Source organism: Silurus meridionalis, chromosome 26 (genome assembly GCF_014805685.1).
Source record: "Silurus meridionalis isolate SWU-2019-XX chromosome 26, ASM1480568v1, whole genome shotgun sequence".
Classification (NCBI taxonomy): domain Eukaryota; kingdom Metazoa; phylum Chordata; class Actinopteri; order Siluriformes; family Siluridae; genus Silurus; species Silurus meridionalis.
Window position 1 is genome coordinate 3919192 of NC_060909.1, and position 21795 is coordinate 3940986.

General features: G+C 39.6%; 1 protein-coding gene across 3 annotated transcripts in view; it reads right to left on the bottom strand.

The window, feature by feature from the left end:
- Positions 1-19892, bottom strand: part of kcnq1.1 (potassium voltage-gated channel, KQT-like subfamily, member 1.1) — a 48860-nt gene extending 28968 nt beyond the window's left edge. For all 3 annotated transcript variants that reach the window (XM_046840597.1, XM_046840596.1, XM_046840595.1), the window contains exons 1-7: positions 19320-19892; positions 6129-6219; positions 907-1033; positions 680-758; positions 459-555; positions 217-357; positions 11-121 (exon numbers count right to left, since the gene is read on the bottom strand). In XM_046840597.1, coding sequence (XP_046696553.1) covers positions 11-121; positions 217-357; positions 459-555; positions 680-758; positions 907-1033; positions 6129-6219; positions 19320-19606 — 933 coding nt within the window. In that variant the 5' untranslated portion in view covers positions 19607-19892. The remainder of the gene's footprint in view (positions 1-10; positions 122-216; positions 358-458; positions 556-679; positions 759-906; positions 1034-6128; positions 6220-19319) is intronic.
- Between the last annotated feature and the right edge of the window lie 1903 nt (positions 19893-21795).

The following is a 21795-nucleotide window of genomic DNA, read 5'->3' on the forward strand; positions in this document are numbered from 1 at the left end:
TCTGACTTACAGCAGGCAGGGCAAAGAATGACATGGCAAAGACAGCAAAACAGGAACCAATCGTTTTTCCTATCCAAGTCTGTGGAACTTTGTCCCCATACCCGATAGTCGTGACGGTCACCTAAAGCATGAAAGGAAACAAATGCATGAGTTGGGAATGGTTCTGAAAATAGAAATTGGTTGCATAGCTTTGGACTGTGAAGTTTTTTTTCCTACCACTCCCCACCACAGAGCATCAGCATAGCTGGAAAATTCTGTGATACCATTGCTGTCCACTGCGTCTTTTTCTGCCAGGTACACAAAGTACGAGCAGAAGATCAGACCCAAGAATCCAATATAGAGAGTTGTGATCAGTTCCTGAGAAACAGTCATTTCATAGAAATGTTTTACAAGCTGTGTATTGTTGAACACATGCATTTTGTGACACTTTAAGGAAAGAGTGAAAGAGATTCTCTTGCCTGCCGATGGATAAAAACAACCGATCCAAGCAGCCTCCAGGTTCCTCCCTGACGATCCACATGCAACATTCGTAGAATCTGCAAAAAGCGGATGCCTCTGGACCGAAATATGCACAAAAAAGCACATCATTAATACCAAGAGCCAAGCCAAGAGCAAAATATCTTTTAAAATAAAATAAAAGTCTCTTGCAATATTTGTAAACAAACTCGATCCTCATTACCTGACGGCAGAGGTAGCAAAGACCTGCCCATTAGATCCTACTGAAAGAACAATGACCGAGGCCACCACCACAATTAAGTCTGTGGTAAAAATAGAGAAAAAAAAATTGGTTGGAAATGTAATCAGTGGCAGCAAAACAGTCATTACTACGACATAATTATGCAGGCACTTGGAAAATGCCTGTGGGTTGAACATACTAAACAATGAACCCAGTGAACACACTCTCACCAATGATAGAGATGGGCTTTCTTGCAAAGCGGAGCCTCCCCAGAATCCCCACGTATTTACTGCGGCATCCTGCAGACCACAGCCTCACCACATACTCCACTCCGAAAAATACCACCAACACTATTTCCTAGGAAGAAGATATGCATTGACATTTCTAGCCTGTTTAGACAACGGCGGTTTTCATAAGTTTGACAATGGTGATTGTTTGGGTTGTTCGTTTTAACTGGGCTGGAATTACGCTAAAGTGTGTTTACTCATTTCAGCAACCACAGTCGCCTGTTGCAAATTAAGGTAGACAATGAGGTTTCCTTATGTGGAAAAACAAAATGGTGGTGATTTGAATTTACTAGGAGCATCAAATTTTCTAGAGGAATAGCATGTTTAAAACCATTGTAACGTATATTTTCAGGACAATGGCCCATGTAAGACAATTTATTCTGAAATGTCTACATTTTAAATATCTAAATCATATTTTGTCCATTACAAAGGAATTTATACACCGAATCGCCAATAAGACAATCATTTCACAGCAGCAAAAAGCATGAAATCATGTAGACACCGTTTAGGGGGTTTCATCTAATGTTCACATCAAATATCAGAATGAGGAAAGTGTGATCTCAGTGACTGGTGGCGTGGTTGTTTTTATGAGATGGGCATTTCAAAAACTGCTGATCTCCTGGGAATTTCATGCAAAAAAAACAGTCTGCAGACAAAATCATGCAGAAACATCCAGGGGACAGCAGCTCTAAAGCCAGAAATGCTCTGCTGAAGAACGGCTGGTTTGGGCTGAAACTTGGTGAGCATAAAAATCACCTCAGAATGCACTGAACCTTGAGGATGGGCTATAACAGCACATCCCACATAGGGTTTCACTCCTGTCTGCCAAAAGGCAAGTATCTAAGAATACAATAGGCACAAGCTCACCTAAACTGGACAGCTGAACACTGGAAAAATGTCCCCAGCTCTAATGAATGTTTATTTCTGCTCTGACATGCAGATGGTAAGGTCAGAATTTGGTGCCAACACCATTAATCTAGCCGGCCTTCAGGCTAGTGGTGGTGCTGTAATGGTGTTTTCTTGGCATATGTCTGGCCCCTTATAATACCAACCAAGCATCATTTGAATGCCAGAGCTTCTCCGAGTATTGTTGCAGAACATACTGAGTTTAATAGAGTCTTACTAATACCGAGGCAAAGTTGACAGGCATCATGTGGCAATACACAAAGCCAGTTCATGGTCACGGCCAGCAACAGCAGTCTCACTCTTTAACTAATACAAACAAAAGGAGGCACAGAGTCTGCCTGGTGAGGGAATTAGACAAGTATGAGTTATGAGGCTGGCTATGATGCCCTCTGTTCCACAAGCAGTCTGGAGAACTGGGAACAGACTGGACAAGCAGCCTGGGAAAGGCAAAACAACTACAGTCACTGGGCAGCTTGTTAAAACTGCCCATTAGAATAGAACAACACGATCAGTCCAGCAGGGGGGTGAGGGGTGAAGCAGGGATGATGGGGCAGACGAGATGATGGCATAGGAAAACAAGGCTGGAGATGACGTCGGGACGAACAACCTTTAAACGGGATGTCAAGCGGGATTTTTTTTTCACCTGAAATGACTGAAATGTCTCTCAGGATCTCTCATTTAAAGAACTTAGGTCAGCATTTAATCATTCACAAAAAGCTTTCATCCTGCACTGATACAGCAACTTTCCAGCAAAACAGAAACAAGAGAGTGTAAGGTGTGAGTCAGGTAGTATCATGACAACACAGCATTTACTTGAACTACAAATTTGATCATTTTTACATATTATATTATATAATACGAAAAGAATGTTGCAATGACAAAAGGGTCGCTACAAAGAAAACTTTTAGTGACTTACAACTAACTGTAAAAATTGTGATTGGTGGAGTTTGATATTTAATGATATTTTGCTTCATCTAGTTATTATTTAGCTATTTTTGTTACACCAATTTCCCATTAATAGAATGTTCCATTGTGAATCCTGATCCAGTACTAAAATAAAACACAACATCCGCACAAATATCAAACGATTTCCTGGATTGCACTTTCACTATGGTGAGACGCCTGAGCTCACCCCGTTTGTCCCAGTGACTTAGCCCACTGAGTTTCTAATTAAGTCTAGGCTAGTGACCACACTGACCAGCTGTCAGCTAAAAGGTCCGGGTGGAGGGCCAATGGGCGCCATGGGGTCCATGAGAGCAGCTCAAAGGCAGAAGAAGGAAACGAGGGACCAGATGCAAGGCCTCTTCCTTTGTTACCATGGCAGTGGGATTTCCCAACAAAATGTAGCTGGAATGTAGTCGCCAAAGGTCAATGAAGTAAAATGGAGTAGGCTGGTAAGGACTGGCTGACCTTATTAATATCCATCATGTAAGGTTACGTATTCAAGAACACATCATTCACTATATGCCTGGAATATTTACGGTTGGGTCCTGTAAATTGATTGACAGGACAATATTTTTGAATATATATATATATATATATATATATATATATATATATATATATATATATATATATATATATATTATAGTAGAAATAATATTTCAGGGATTTACTCTGATTTTAAAAGGCAAACAGAAATTGCAGTGCTGCATAATTGATCTGCATGGTCCTTTGTGCTCAGAGCAACAAATGAAAACAAATCAGGTTATTTGTTTCAAGCTGGAGATTAGTGCGCCACCTACCCTCCTAACTTCAGAAAAAAACAATTTTGGATTGGTTTTTTTAAAATAACAAAAATCCTGTAAAAAAACAAAAAAACTCCCTGTAATGTGAGCTGTTGCTCAAAACACAAAAAAACACTGCAGAGTCCCTTGTGTTTCCAGAATATACAAAGGAAACACAAGAGCCAAATGAGGGGGAGGGTGAAGGCTCTTATCAGTGAGGTGAAAGATGTCACTAAGGTCATTCCTCACACCCTTTGCAACTCTTGATTGTTTCTGTGGAATATTCAAATCCTCTGGGGGGAAAGGAAGTGTTTTTCACCTCTTCACTGTTAATGCCCCTTAGTCATGTAAACAACAACTTCTTGTAACATATTGTCATTTTGTTTGGGGTATAACATGGTAAAGGCTTCTGGGTAATGTTTAGTTTCTTTTATTCGCTTTAAATGACAAACAGGGCCAATTGTAATGCTCTCTTTGGCAAATCGGTGAAACATTACTGCAGATGGACATAAGTGAAGCACGACAGTGTGTGCTCATTACTTATTCATGGCTGTTTCACTATCAAAGCTTTTTGTTACTGTTTTATAGCTGTTCTTGAAAGTGGGAGCAGAGATTTCACTGACAACATGAAAAGCCATTTGTATTCTTTCTGACTTATCTCAGTGCAAGTCTGCAGCATGTACTGTTCTCTGTGTGCAGTTTGGCACCTCATAGCAGAAGTGCTGAGGTTAAATCTCCCGAAAACAGAGCTTGATGAGGTCTAGTCACACCTCGTTAGCATAAAGACTTGGCTTGATGACACCTATCTAATTTCTCCCTGGGATAGAAGGAGTTTACACGTTCGACTTCGCGGCTTAGTGGCACATAAAACAAAAAACTCTACGTATCGGCCTGTGCCGTGCGAGTTCCTACGCTTCATGCCTTCCTGACAGATGAGCTTCCCTTTTTTGTCGTGTCATGTTGCTCACCTTGGTTGAACAGACCAATGACACAGGTGGCACGTTATGCATTGCAGTAGCTTTCCTATCAAGAGAACAATGTTGTACTTAGTCGGATTCACAGTTCAGTCCATTTGCACTGATGAGTCCCATCGATTGACTCCTGCAGGCAGTGTTAAGAAGTTAAGAAGTGTTAAAGCCATGATCTGCTAATGAATAATAATAATTAAAAAAAAAGAAAAATTATAATAATATACAGTTTTGCGAAGAGATTCTGCTCATTGTGCAGGCAGGTTCAATACAGAAAGGCATCAATGTACATGATTTATGCCTTTGTTCAATCCAACAGCTGTGAAGCGAATACGCAGGCCTGTGCTCATTAAAACAGGGAAACATTGGGGGTGGGGGTGGATGAAAAAGGGAGGGGTTTAGCATGGCAGATCTACTTCCTGTGAGAAATATCCTCATCCATGTCATAATGGGGCTCCGTTTGAGCTTCATAACGAATGCTAAATCAATAATGCTAAAAACTCTGAACACCTGTTACACAAGACCAGAGCCTGGTCTAATCCCTGTAGCTCATTCTCCGTGTCGAGGCTGCAGCAACTTGTGATGCGCAGTATCGCCTGGAAAGAATGCATCGCATAGCTTTAATCCTCTTTATCCAGCGGGTATGCTGAACTCTGACCTCATGTGAGCCGCCACCGCACTATAATCTCAAACCTGAGCTTTCGCCTTTTACCGTACCAGCCGGGCCTGATTGATTCTCTCCATCCTCCTTTTGTCTCTGGCCGTTGTCTAGTAATTAAATTAAGCATAGCTCAATATAAAAAACAAAGGGTACGCTGTTTGGGGGAGGAAACCACTAGCTTGGACACATGGGACTGGAGCGGTGGAGCATACAAACAATCAAGTGTGTTATTGATTATTGTGGTTTCTGATATCGCTTCCCACAACGAACAGCGCCATTAACAGCGTGAACCTCAATTACGCCAACGGGTGTCAGTTGACCTGAAATAAATCTAGAAAAAAGTTAATTAAGCCGACCAAGCAATCAATTGACTCGCATAAAAATCACAGCTGGAACAGGTCAATATCTTTTTGCTCTTATCTAGCAAATGTGTTTTTTAATTGCAGTTTGTTTTGCAAACACTTTTTTTATAGATATCTCAACCAATTACAGATCGGATGATTTTACATTATTATTGTATTGGATGCAATAAAACTGCAGGGAACTTTTGTCATTTGTTATCATTTCATTGGCTGTAGTTATTGATTCAAGGCATTGTGGACCTGTATTTTACTGCTCTGTCATCTTCACGATTTTGAACGCATGCTAATCTTCTCTGTATCACTCCAAATTTAGTACATGTGCTGCTCTGTCATCTTCATGCCACCAAACCCAGTAATTTTATAAATTGTAGTGCACTATCACCCCCTGCTGGAGAGTAAATGCTTAACTACATTTACAGGGATTTTTTATTACAATGACACCTGTTTTACATTTGAAAGGGAACAAATACTGATTGTTTAGCTCGAGCCTAGTGGGGTAGAAAAATGCATTTTTAAAATAGTAATAAAAGTCAAAACTCACCACCCAGAAAAGTGTTTCTTGGGCCAGAGACTGATACTCATCAATAGTGGACAGCACACTGAGGATCAGGCAAGATAGTACAATTAAAAACCTGCAAAAGAAACAAGTAAAGATTTAAAAATCTATGAGCAGCAAGCACAATAAACATAAAAACAAGATACACACATTTGTACAGTTTTTTCAAACAGACAAAAACATGAACATGATGAAAATTGCACCCTAAGTTTCATTTTTATAGTATTGTCCCTTGAGACGATATATACAAAAATGTTTGCTGAAAATGTTATATGCTGATGTATATATATATATATATATATATATATATATATATATATATATATATATATATATGCATGTATGCATATTCAAACAACAGTGATACCATTTATCATTATCCATGTATAGCACCAATTAATAGCCAGTGCACCTTAAATCGTGTTTTTGGGAGGTGTGAGAAAACCAGAGAACCCAGAGGGAACCAATGCGTGAATTGGCAGAACAAGTGATCAGCAGAACATGTACCAAAAATCCACACATACAGTAATTTGGCATCATTGATCAGCTTTGCTACAGCTCAATATCAAATTGGGGAACCTGGAGATATGTATATGCTAACTTGCTCCACCAACATGCTGAACACACACACACACACACACACACACACACACACACACACAAAAAGTGTAATTCATCATATAAATATGTGTGTGTGTATGTATATATATGTGTTAGTGTGTATCATTAACATAATCAGTAATATTATATACATTTTCCTCTAGAATAAATACATTGATCTATTCTATTCTATTCTAGTTAATTAAAGTTTTGTCCACTAGGGGGCAATATTGTATCAGAGTAGTAATAGAAGCGAAGCAGCACATGGAGTTTAAACCCTTGCAACCTTGCTATTTTGTTTGCTGTCATAAATATATTCTTAGAAATAAATAAAAAATCAACAAATTATATCTTTAAAAAATGTGATTAGATTCAAGAATGACACTTGGCAAATAGCAAATATCCGGGCTGCTAGCAATTTAGCATACTTAAGTGCACATGAATTGGTTCCTTGGGTTTTTAGGTTTACCTGTCTTCATGATATTATTAGGAGCTCAGTTACTGCTCGAATGGAAAAAGGTAGATTTGGTCAACATACAAAATATGTATATATGGTGGACAGAGATCTGAGGGCAAACCAAGGACCTGCTGAAGAGAATACACCTCACAGTTGGATTTGGCATGTCTGGAATGTCTGAGGATCTCCCAGGGGGAGATGACATTAATAGCTGGTTTAGATGGACTATCTCAGATTTCCCAGAAAATTGGAATTAAATGAATGGAAGGATGAATGGATGGATGGATAACACAGCTACACCCAACACAGGACCCAGCAATGCTGGCAACCAGATTTGCTCTTTATTTCATCATAAGCTTATTGGAATCCTTAAACTTGCCTCTTGCATTTACAGAGCATTGAAGCAGTACATTTATAAAATTAAAATGTGTTGCTGTAGGACAGGGGTGTCAAACTCAGATCCAAATCTGTCCCGCGGAGTAATTATTTTTGGCCGCAAGATCATATCAAATGTGTATTAGAGCTGGCCCGCCAGTATATAGCGCATACACCGCTAATACTACAAATCCCAGAATGCTCCGCTAATACTACAAATCCCAGAATGCTCCGCTAATACTACAAATCCCAGAATGCTTAGTTAGTGCGCGGGCGCGATTTACCGACTTTGAAGCCCAGAAATGCAAATTTGATCTGCTCAGTAATCCATTTGTGGTTGACATGGAAAGCGCACCAACCAACCTCCAAATGGAGCTGATTGAACTCCAGTGTAGAGACACGCTCAAGTCAAAGTACGACTCTGTGGGTGCTGCACAGTTTCCATGTTTCCTCCCCGACACACTGCTCCAACTCCGTGCCCAAGCTGCTCAAATCCTCTCTATGTTCAGCAGCACATATCTGTGTGTGTAACTGTTCTCTTTAATGAAGATGAACAAAACACCACTCAGGAGTCTCACTGATGAACATCTTCACTCAATCCTGAGTATTTCATCAGCTCAGAGCCTAAACCCCAGACATGATGCACAGCTCAGAGCCTAAACCTAGACATGATGCACAGCTCAGAGCCTAAACCCAGACATGATGCTCAGCTCAGATCCTAAACCCAGACATGATGCACAGCTCAGAGCCTAAACCCAGACAAGATGCTCAGCTCAGAGCCTAAACCCAGACATGATGCTCAGCTCAGAGCCTAAACCCCAGACATGATGCACGTGCATCTAAGAAGAGATGCAGGAATCTGACTTCAACCAATCAGAGTAAATCAGAGTGTAAAAACTGAGCTTGAATGAATGTTGTCTTTATGCACTTTTTCTACTCCAAAGCATGAACTGTTAATGGTTGAATGATTGCTTTTTTTAATTGAAGGACATTATTATTATTTTTGGTTGTTTTGTTGTTGCCCTGTGAAAAAAAGGTTTACATTAAAAAGGAATTCGAAAGGCTACAGAGAGAGAGAGAGAGAGAGAGAGAGAGAGAGAGAGAGAGAGAGAGAGACATAATAAGAAACGGATACCACTGATGCGTGTTTTATTTCAAATGTAATTTCTCATGTGTTTATAATATTAAACTTTGGTTGTTCCAGATTCAATGTTTATGCAAAACTAACGTTTGTTTCCATATGAAAAGGTTAAACATTACACATCTGGAGAGACGGAAAACATGCACAATTGCAGTCAATTTTGGCCCGTGACTTCGTCCAAGTTTTTAATTTTGGCCCACTGTAAATTTGAGTTTGACACCCCTGCTGTAGGAGAATGTATCATCATTTATATTGAGATTGGCAAGCAGGCACCTAAGTGGCTAACATGCCCCTCGTTAATCGCCCATAACTGCAGCATAAAATACACAAAAATACCAGCAACTATTTAAACTAACCAGAAGTCTATTTTGAATAAATCAAATGTGTTCAATCATTTAGGATTTCTTGATTCTATTAACACTACAGCAATTCACTCGTCTTATTTTCACCAGCTCAAATGAACTTTTGTCATTTACACACCACAACAAACGAAATCCTGATAAGCTCCGACATGCCATCATTTCCGTGTTCTGACGAGGCTCGAGAAACAACAAAGGTGAAATGTGGTATGTACATTTTGAATCAAAATCCATTTTATCTTCAATCTTATCTTTGATCTTAACAAACAAACTTCCTGTTAAAAAAAAATGTAAACTTCACAGCTTAATGGGTCCCTAGTTCAAGCTGGAGGTCATACTACTCTTTGTGAAGACTTACTATACCCAAATGATGCTTTCTGACTTTACACACTTCCCAGAAAGGTTTAGCTATGTTTAGTTTCCCGTATATGCGTGTGTGTGTGTGTGTGTGCGTGCACTGTGTTCCTCCATAGACTGGCAGCCAGTATACCTTTGTTCCAGGTCCACCATAACCCTGACCAAGTTAAAACAGTTAATGAAGATGAATGAATGAATGAATGAATGAATGAATGAATGAATAAATGAATGAATGAATGAATGAATGAATGGATGGATGGATGGATGAATGGATGGTTTGACTCTTGATTCATCGTCGCTGTAGCACTCTGATCCACTATCACCACCTGCTGGAACACATTTTCTATGAAAAACATTACTTTTTGATTTATGACTAGCTTTCCTTATCAAATGCTTCTACGTACTGTAAAACCCTGGACTTGTTTAATGAGCTCTTCAGTCTGTCTACTAAATATGAGTGTAATTAAAATGGTGAAATATGATCGTATGCATGTACATGAAAGGTTGCTGATAGGTTTCTGACATAAATTCCAAGGATTATCCTCTAATTGCAGTCCTAGGCCATCAGACAAAAGCTAACCCAAATCCTAGGTCATCATGCAAGAAGTAACCCATACTCTAGACCAGTGGTCCCCAACCTTTTTTGCAACCTTTTTTTGCAATCGTTTTAACAAAACAAAAAATGATACGACCGGCATAAAAACTTGTATTTTCTAAATATAATAATAATCGTGAATCCACTGTGTTGTTTTTTGTTTATTTTGCTCGCTTGGGGGGTTGAATTTAGCGGTAATGTATTATGTGTTAACAGCCGGAGGCCCTTTAAGAAGGTAGCGGATAGAGGTAAGACATGTGACCGAGGCATCATGACATGAATCAAGAGTGAGTAATAGACAGATGTGGTGGAGAGAATTCGGTATTTTTTCAAAATAAAACATCATTCAGAATCAGATAATAAATGAAACGGAAATATGTATTCTTTCTGTGCGGCCCGGTACCAAATGACCTACGGACCGGTGCTGGTCTGTGGCCCGGGGGTTGGGGACCACTGCTCTAGACCATCATGCAAAAACAAATCCAGATCTTTTACCATCAGACAAAAGATAGCCCAGGTCATAGACCATCAGGCAAAAACAAATCCAGATCTTTAACCATCAAGGCAAAAATAACACAGAGCACAGACCATTAGGCAAAAGCTAACCCAGATCCTAGACCATTAGGCAAAGCTAACCCAGATCATAGACCATTAGGCAAAGCTAACCCAGATCATAGACCATTAGGCAAAGCTAACCCAGATCATGGACCATCAGGCAAAAGCTAACCCAGATCATAGACCATTAGGCAAAGCTAATCCAGATTATAGACCATCGAGCAAAAGCTAACCCAGATCATAGACCATCAGGCAAAAGGTAACCCAGATCCTAGACCATCAGGCAAAGGTTAACCCAAATCATAGACCATCAGACAAAAACTAACCCAGATTGTAGACCATCAGGCAAACGATAATCCAGATCATAGACCAGCAGACTAAAACTAACCCAGATTGTAGACCATCAGGCAAAAGATAACCCAGATCATAGACCATCAGACTAAAACTAACCCAGATCATAGACCATCAAAGAAAAGGTAACTCAGATTGTAGACCATCAGACAAAAGCTAAACAAGATCTTGGACCATCAGACAAAAGCTAATCCAGATCCTAGACCATTAGGCAAAGCTAACCCAGATCATAGACCATCAAACAAAAACTAACCCAGATCATAGACCATCAGACAAAAGATAACCCAGATCATAGACCATCAGACAAAAACTAACCCAGATCCTGGTCTATTAAACAAAAGCTAACCCAGATCCGTGAACAACAGGCAAATAAATACTACTCACATCTCAGACATAAAAGCTTTGATGAAAGAACTATTTGTAACAAGCACACATTAGATTATGTTAAACAGCAAACATCAAAGTAATAATCAAAAAAGCAGCAGAAAGAAAAAGATTACGCCAACATTGCAGAATGGACTAATTAGTTAAATGTTCTAATGGGCCACATTGGGATCATCTGAAATGCTACCACTTATATTAGTTAATCTCTAGGTTTTTTTTTCTAGCAAGTGTAAAGTCCAGGTGAGGTAAAACACATCACTGGGTTGCTCTTCTACAAGGTCAACTTCATGACTGCACGGCTGGACCAACAAAAAGACCTGCTTCAAGTCCTCCATATTCAAGATAAAACTGTTTTCTTTATATCAGAGATAAGCAAGTTTTACCTTGAACAGTCACGGCATTATTCAGTCAGGGTCACACTGTGCAAGCGCCACCATTTTCTCTATGCTAATCCTCTGCAAAACCGCTGTGTATTAACAGACAGGCCAGGCAGATGTTTCAGAAAGTATTAGGTAAACACTAAAGGCCATTTCATGGACCTGGAGAAGATCTAAATGCATAACGAGCTTTGACAACACTGCGTTGTAGCATTCCGTTATTAATACTATTACATATGTAGGTTTTCTTTTAAATATATGTGGACTGATTCGGTTGGATCGATGGGTTGAGGTTATCAATCAAATTAGTGTGGTTTATTGTTCTACGGAATGAAACTGAAATTGGATGGAAGCTCTTGAACGACCATTTTTATCCCGAACGTTTAACTGTTTTCAGGCAGCATCAGGGAGGTGTTTTGTACTGCATGTCATCCAAAATGTAAACGTTTCATTCATGCATTTAAAAGAAACAAACGACCAGCGAAACACAACTAAAGAGCAGACAGCATGCAGCACAGCTGCTGTTATGACAAAGGAAGGCCAGCTGTTAGCTGTCAGCGCTGCCACACAGGGAGGGGCCAGAGACGTAAGAAAACACAGCCTATTGGGAAACGGCTGCTTGTCAAAAGTCTTGTCTTAATCAGTCATCGTAATCATTCCTACTCGTTGCATGCGCTTTTATGGCCTTCAGAAGGACTTTTCAAAGCAGGAACATGATTAAAAAACAGCCTGCAAATGTGACGGTTTTATACAAATAATGCATCTGTGCTTCTGGCCGAGCTCAGCAAAAAAAAGTGTTCATTACAAAAAATAAAGCTGACGAGACGTGATCAAATAACACAATATATATCGCTTCATCGTGTTACTAATGCTAGATTGTGATATGCCGGAGAGTCCTCATTAAACGATAATCACTTAGCTGGCTACGTTTCTGCAAGCATCCTGCATCCTCATGGGAGGGAAGAAGAATCCTTCAATGCCATGTCAATGAGCTGAGTGGACATTTTTATTTCTTTCTGTCAATGTCTATGTGGTTTTTCTCCCACCCAGAAAGCATGCTGAAAGAGTGGACTGGTTGTGATAAATGAATGGGTTTAAATGAATACATGTATTATGCTGCTTTCCTTCCTACACCCTAATCTACGGGATATTTGTCAAGCTTCGGATCCACCGAGACACAGATAAAAGAGATAAACTGGAGGTGAATCCCAAGTTAGTAAATGAGAATAAGAGCACTGAGTCAGCCGTTGCACATGACTGATGACTGTGTGGTGCAGCTGAGGATTAAGGGCCTTGATGAAAGATTTAGAATGGATTTGAATTCACAACCTTTGAAATGAACTTATCACTTACATAGAACTATTATTAAAAAAAAAATTGTATAAATTATAATTAGGCCTGTTGTGTATTTGATTATTTGTTGAGGTTTTTTTTATTAAATCACGCTATCTAATTCAGCTTGACAGACTCATGACAACAGCTGACGTTTCACTCTGTCTTTTATCGCCAGGCTTATACAGATGATCATAAACAATGTGCTTAAAACTTCTGCATGTTTATGTCAGCACGTGCACATTCAGGCATGCAATAGGATGTAGATGCACGCATAAAGAAATGCATGTAAACACAGATTGGTCATGTAGTTTATCCCCCTACACAAGGGGCTTTTTGATGTTGTTGGAGCAGAGGTGAGTAAGTGCACATTTCAGCTTATGCTGCTTGCCTACCTTCTATTCGTACACCCTTGTATGAGGTTACAACTTAGCAATCAGTCCAGATCTCCATGTGACAGCCAAATAAACTGAGTAAATATTTTGAAGAACAGGTTTAACATTGTGGGTTTTTTTGTGCTGAAAGTCTTCTTACAGATGCATTAACTGGTTTAATAAAATGGTTTCTGCACCAAATTTAAGTATAGGTTTTAACATTCCAGGATATAAAAAAAAAAAACAGATCTTTGCATTCTTTGGGAGCATAGACAGTGCACAACTCTGCACAGGCTGAAATGCACTTGGACAGAGCATGGACATATGTACACTAAATGGACAAAAATATCACCTTGATCTTGCATACCCCTCAGCAAATGTGCAGTTGTACCCCTGCCCAGGTCTCCTCACCCTGCACTCGTACCTGACATTCTCCTCACCCTACACTAGTACCTGACATTCTCCTCACCCTACACTCGTACCTGACATTCTCCTCACCCTGCACTCGTACCTGACATTCTCCTTACCCTACACTAGTACCTGACATTCTCCTCACCCTACACTAGTACCCAACATTCTCCTCACCCTACACTAGTATCTGACATTCTCTTCACCCTACACTAGTACCTGAAATTCTCCTCACCCTACACTAGTACCCAACATTCTCCTCACCCTACACTAGTATCTGACATTCTCTTCAACCTACACTCGTACCTGACATTCTCCTCACCCTACACTAGTACCTGACATTCTCCTCACCCAACACTAGTACCTAACATTCTCCTCACCCTACACTAGTATCTGACATTCTCTTCACCCTACACTAGTACCTGACATTCTCCTCACCCAACACTAGTACCTAACATTCTCCTCACCCTACACTAGTATCTGACATTCTCTTCACCCTACACTAGTACCTGAAATTCTCCTCACCCTACACTAGTACCTAACATTCTCCTCACCCTACACCAGTACCTGAAATTCTCCTCACCCTACACTGTACCTGACATTCTCCTCACCCTACACTAGTACCCAACATTCTCCTCACCCTACACTCGTACCTGACATTCTCCTCACCCTACACTAGTACCCAACATTCTCCTCACCTACACTAGTATCTGACATTCTCCTCACCCTACACTCATTACCTGACATTCTCCTCACCCTGCACTCGTACCTGACATTCTCCTTACCCTACACTAGTACCTGACATTTTCCTCACCCTACACTAGTACCCAACATTCTCCTCACCCTACACTAGTATCTGACATTCTCTTCACCCTACACTAGTACCTGAAATTCTCCTCACCCTACACTAGTACCCAACATTCTCCTCACCCTACACTAGTATCTGACATTCTCGTCACCCTACACTCGTACCTGACATTCTCCTCACCCTACACTAGTACCTGACATTCTCCTCACCCTGCACTCGTACCTGACATTCTCCTCACCCTACACTAGTATCTGACATTCTCTTCACCCTACACTAGTACCTGAAATTCTCCTCACCCTACACTAGTACCCAACATTCTCCTCACCCTACACTAGTATCTGACATTCTCTTCACCCTACACTAGTACCTGACATTCTCCTTACCCTACACTAGTACCCAACATTCTCCTCACCCTGCACTCGTACCTGACATTCTCCTCACCCTACACCAGTACCTGAAATTCTCCTCACCCTACACCAGTACCTGAAATTCTCCTCACCCTACACCAGTACCTGAAATTCTCCTCACCCTACACTAGTACCTGAAATTCTCCTTACCCAACACTAGTACCTGAAATTCTCCTCACCCTACACTAGTACCTGCCATTACTCACACCCTTGTGGCTAATTGAGCAACAATCTGCACAAGTACACTCTAAAATCTGGTGGAACATCTGGAAACAGTGGAGTTTGCGAAAACAGCAAATGGGGTATTTAATGCTATCTTCAAGTGACGATTGAAGACCTACCTCTTCCTGAAACACTTAAATTAGCACTTTTCAAGTTTGCTTTATAGAATTCAAGAGTTATATTTATATTAAGTTTGTAATCTTGCGTACCAGTGTAGATTTATTCATTGCTAGAGACTCAAAGCACTTTTGTACGTCGCTCTTGATAAGGGCGTCTGCCGAATGCCGCAAATGTAAATGCAAATGTAATGTATGGTATTTTGAAATGTCTTTTTTTTTTGTTGAAGAACTTAAAATATATATATATATATATATATATATATATATATATATATATATATATATATATATATATATATCAGTATATAAAGCCAATCTTTTAAAAGCCTATGTGCTCACTGTTATCTATGTATGCAGCTTAGTACACAGAAGGTACACTAACACTCCCAAAATCCCCCCTCTATCACTACCCAGCAGCAGTAGGTCACGAGGTCAGCAAGCCTCAGGGCTCAAGAAAGCGACTGTGCTGCTGCCAAGTTTAGCAGCCCATTATCACCTCCTCTCCTGCTAGGGACAGAGAACATGACAGGCAGCTGGTACCTTCATTCTGCACATTCCTCTCACACTGTCTTCAGCTGATCCTGAAAACAAGACTTCTCACACCATGAGTAAAATCTCACACTCTTAGGAATCTCACCTGATAGTCAACACTCATGGCATGGACCTTGTGTTGTGTTTATTATTGGTTTATTAATTCCCTCTCATTTTTTTTTATGACCTCGATTTTTACGTTCTTCTTGTGGAAAAGAAATGATACTATTGAGACAAACAATAAACAATATCTGTACCCTTTAGCTGCGAAATTATGATGTATTATTATTTCTGTAAGTTATGACATCATAACCACTACATTTTTGTGACATTTTAGAATTTACATCATAATTTACTATCACAAAATATAACATATTTAAAAGCCTGCATCTTAATACCACTCCTGCTCACATGTTGGCTTTTTTCAGCAGTTCGTAAACAGCATTTAACAGTGTTACATAACAATTGTAGCAGTTCTGGAACACTCAACAAATGTAGCAGTTCTGGAACACGCATCAAATGTAGCTGCTTTGGAACACTCACAAACTGTCAAAGTTCTTGAACACTAACTGCAGCATACACAGACCTCTCAATTGTAACAATCACTAATCAGTAATGTATACAACAGCATACATAAACCCAACTACTGTACCAGTAATGCATTTTGGCAGTTATAAAACACTCAACAAATGTTGCAGTACTAGAACCTTCACCAAATGTTGCGGTACAAGAACGTTTCGCAAACGTAGCAGTTCTGGAACACTCAAAAAACGGTCACAATTGTAGAACAGCTGCAACCCAAAAGGACCAGAGAAATGTATCAGAAATGCATTTTTGTAGTTCTAGATCACGCACCAACAGTCACATTTCTAAAACACTAACAGCATTATAAACAGACCTATGAGTTGTATCAGCAATGTATTTTGGTAGTTGTAAAACACTTATCAAGAGTTGTAGTTGTCTAGAAATCGTATCAAATGTAGCAGGTCTAGACCAGCAACAGCTGCAGCACACAAAGACCAATCAGCGGTATGGGTCATTTTTATAGTTCTACAACACTAACTATTGCAATTTTAAAACAATAGCAGCATTCAGACATATCAGTTGTATCAGTACTGCACTTTTGAATCTTTTTGGAAAACTCACCAACTATTACAGTCCTAGATCATTAACAGCAGCATATATAGACTAATCTGTTGTACCTGTAATGCATTTTGGCAGGTCTAGAACTCTCAACAAGTGTCGCTGTTGTAGAACACCAACAGCAGCATATATAGACTTTTATCAATTTTATCAGTATTGTATTTTAACGTTCTAGAATGCTCACCAGCTATTAAGGTCCTAGAACCTGAACAGCAACAGCATATACCAACTACTGTACCAGTAATGCATTTTGACAGTACTAAAACACTCACAAAATATAGCACTTCTAGAACACCAACAGTTGCAGCACACAAAGACCAGTCAATTATATCAGTACTCTTGGTGGCTTAAGAAAACTCAAACCAAATGTTCAGGAACGTTAGGAATAACATTTTAAACTATGCTTTCACCAACAAATTTCATAAAATTTTTTAAAAAACACATTATGGCAATGAAGTGACAATGTCTAGATTAATTCACTAAGGTATCATAGGGGCTGCGGGGGTGCGTCCAAAATTCGCGAATTTTCCACTGTATAACACAATTTGTTGTTTTAGCCAAATATAAGCCAGTTGTACCACTAGGTGGCACTAGTGAGATTTCTATTGTATTTGGATGTTAGCAATTTATACCTTTTAGTCCCTGGCAAGACATTTGAGTGTTGCCTGGCAATGGGAGAGTAGCATGATATAGCGGAATAGATGCTCAGATATTTTAATGAATTATTCTCATATATATATATATATGTCTGTGAACGGCTTTCTGTGCTTTATTATCTCGCTGGAGTTGCTGCAAAACTATCAAATGTTGTTGAGTTTGGAGAGTTTATCCACTGTTTGAAGTTAAATTTGCTCTACAGCAATTCTTAAAAGGTTCTTTTCTGATCTCCAGCTGGGTCCTTCTCAGCAAATGCTGTGTGCTTCATTTGGAAATTGTTTAAAGTAACTTTATTTGTTGCTTGCCAATTTCTCACCAAAAACAGCATAGTTGGCAGTGAAAGCAAATAAATCTTTCCATGCAGAATTAAACTCTCTGCTTTCATCTGAAATTTTCCTTTTTGTAGATTTATCCATAGTTACATTTTGAGGGCCGGCGTCTGGTTCTCAGTATCAGCTACTCGAGGGGCAAGGGTGTGGGAAGTAGTAAGTTACTGATGGTACAAAATATTTTAATATTACTGTTACATCTGTTACCTGGAACGCCAATATGAGGGTTGTTCCCTTTGAAACAATATGTAACATGAAATAAAATAAATAGAAAAATATGTTTTTTATTTACATCATTTTTTTTCTTCAAGGCTGCAGACTCCCACTCTTAAATATCAACAGACACAGCTCACAATTACCAATCAATTGTATCAGTAATCTTGACAATTCCAGATCACTCACCAAGTGTAGCTGTTCTACAACACATACCAACTTTTGCAGTTCTAGAATATTAACAGCAGCATTTATTGACCTATCTATTGTACCACTACTGGGTTTTGGCAGTTCTAGATCACTCGTGTTGCTTTTGCTGTTGTATCAGTACTGTGTTTTAAGTTCTAGAACAGTCACCAATTTTCATAGTGCTGGAACATTAACAGCAGCAGCATACATAGACCCATTAACTGTACCAATCATGCATTCTGGCAGTTCTAGATCACTCACCAAGTGTAGCTGTTCTACAACACATACCAACTATTGCAGTTCTAGAATAATAACAGCGCTGTGTTTTGGCAGTTCTAGATCACTCACATTGCTTTTGTAGAACACTGACAGTACTGGAACATTAACAGCAGCAGTGTACACAATCATGCATTCTGGCAGTTCTAGATCACTCACCAAGTGTAGCTGTTTTACAACACATACCAACTATTGCAGTTCTAGAACATTTAACAGCAGCATGTATAGACCTATCTATTGTACCAGCACTGTGTTTAGGCAGTTCTAGATCTCTCACATTGCTTTTCTAGAACACTGACAGCAGCATACAGTGTATGGACTTATTTGTTGTATCAGTACTGTGTTTTAAGTTCTAGAACAGTCACCGATTAGCATAGTACTGGAACATTAACAGCAGCGTCTGACCAACAGTGAGAGTTTATTCACGCTCACCAGCTGAACATGGAGGCAACCAGTGATGTCATAGTCTCCAATAAACAAATAAATAATAATAACAACTCTATACCAATTCCTATGAGACTGAATTGGATGCCAGATCTTGATTCTTGGATTGTTGGATTGGATTGTTTTAGTTTATTTATTTATTTTATTTTTTTAATGAATGTGTTATTACTCACACTGTAAAGTGATACACAAAGCATTTCCACCCGGATGGTCTTTCCAAAAAGTTGTACACCTGTCCTTGGAAGTAAGCGCGGGTGAGGACGGGTCGCGTGGCGCTGTACACCGACATGCGATGCCCGTAGCCGTACAGGTGCGAGGCTCGGCGCTGAGGGCCAGCCGACTGCGCGGGCACATCCAGCCGTGCGCTCTGCTCCCGCGGGGGACGCGCGCACGGTTCCGGAGACATCTCCAGCGCAGGAGGGGACGAGTCTCCGACGCGCCAGGAGTCGGACACGTTCATGCTGCCTGGAGACCTATGCACGGTTGCATTAGAGGAACCGAGCAAGCAAAGTAACTTTCACTTCCCACCTGCTCGGTCTGGGTGCCAGAGATGTCCCTGAAGCGCCTTCGTTCAGAAGAACACCAGCCCTGATTGGACCTACATTAGCCAAAATTGCGCGTCTATTCTCTGCTTTAATTAACGCTAAAATGACATGATTCCAGCGGGATGATATGATACCAGGGGAAACTACTGAGAGCCGAAAGCAAAGTCCATGCCTGTCAAATGGAGCTCATGCTGCTCACCCCAAGGCGAAATCCCAAAACCACTTCCTATTGGAGGCACAACGCATCTACGTAGGACGCATTAGCCATGCCCTTTGTAAGGCACTTATAAAGAAATTCACTTGGAATACAGCCTCATTCATTTCCGATGAATGACGCGTAATTCGACCAAATCCGGCATATTATTAATACCTGCAGTTCTTATCAAGATTGTCCAGTCTGTAAATTGCTTTAGGCAGAAGAATGACCAAATTTTTTGAGATTGGATATTCACATATTTGTGAAAGCCATTTGCAGGACATATTTAACAATATAGCTGCTTTCTTTTTGGACCCATAAATCCATATCATAAAGGCTCCATTTAGGTTCCTTATCAAATCAGTCAGTAATTTATTCATCGGTTTAAGGGTTCACTTTACTAGGAATGACTGTACAGGTGGCAGAAGTGGACTGCATGAAATCCAACAGGTGAAAGATTGCACTGGGTGAGGGCATCTGCAGCAAAACATTTTCAAACCTCAGCTTGAGGAACAATTTTTTTTTTCTCTATAACTTTGACCATGTAGTGGTGACACTAATGCACACCCAAAATAGTCTCTAAAGTTCATAAAGCAAGGTGTGCAAAGAAACCAATACAAAAGTAACATTTGTACAAGCAAAAATACTTTCTTAGAGAGGAATGCAAACTGTGAGCAGAAAAGCATTTCAGAATGTGCAACACATCAAACCTTGAGACTGATGAACTACAACGGATGATATCCATGCTCTCCAGTCACTTGAGAACAGAATTAAAGTCTACATAAGATGCTGCTTAATGTATGTGTATATATATATATATATATATATATATATATATATATATATATATATATATATATATATATATATATATATATATTTATGTGTGTGTGTGTGTATGTGTGTTTGTGTGTGTGTGTGTGTGTGTGTATACAATGTGTACAGTCCGTTTAAATAATTTTCCAGCCTTGAACACATTTATAGATCAAAAGAATGTTAAAAAAATATATATTATACTTCATACAGTATAGTTATATGTTAATGTTATGCGACTTGACTGTATATAAAAACACAAGTACTTGCTTGTGCTGTGTAGCCTATCATTTCCCCATAATGTTTTTTTAGGATAATATTCCCAGTCTGATATTCATTGACCTTCCTTTAACCTTCTCCATGTCTGTCTTAGTGCCAAGGTTAAAAGTGTAAAACATCCTGTCCATGACCTTCATTTCATGCTAGATCATCGTTGAGAATTAAGAGAAGCATTGATTTGCTGAGCAGTGGCTTTTTATTGAAGTCGCGTAGCACCAAAGTGGTGACAGATCCTGTTGTCAGGCAGATATTGAGATAGAGAGAGATGCATACAGAGATCATCAACACTGAGGCTGCTCAGGAAATCTTACCGACATAGTACTGGAGTCTTAATTAATCGAGTGAAGGTCAAATAGCATAGAAGGTTCCCTGATGAAATCAAAACCCAGGGTTTTTTTTACATGGAGGAAAGATGTACTGGTTATGAAACAGCTTTGTAATGGACTGTAATGATATGTAAGATTTGAATCTTAGAATATGTACTATGTAATTTCACAAAACAGTCAGATGAGACGTTCAGGTTCTGTCCTTGAGATTGTACATACAGTTACTTTTACAGCACAAAGCTTCAGCGTTCAGCTGGCATGTTATATGTGAGGCTTACAGCTTTCTATTCAAGCTTTGCAAATGCACATCGGCACATGCCCACAAATAAAACTGTGTTCTAGAAAAAAGACAGAAAGAGTGGTACTGTACATACAAGAAAAGTGTTTGGCGATCTCAGGATGCCTTAAGGTTCCAGTTACCTGCTAAAGGAAATCCGTATATGTGAGTAATATACCACACTGTTCAATCTCTGGTTAGAATTTACAACAC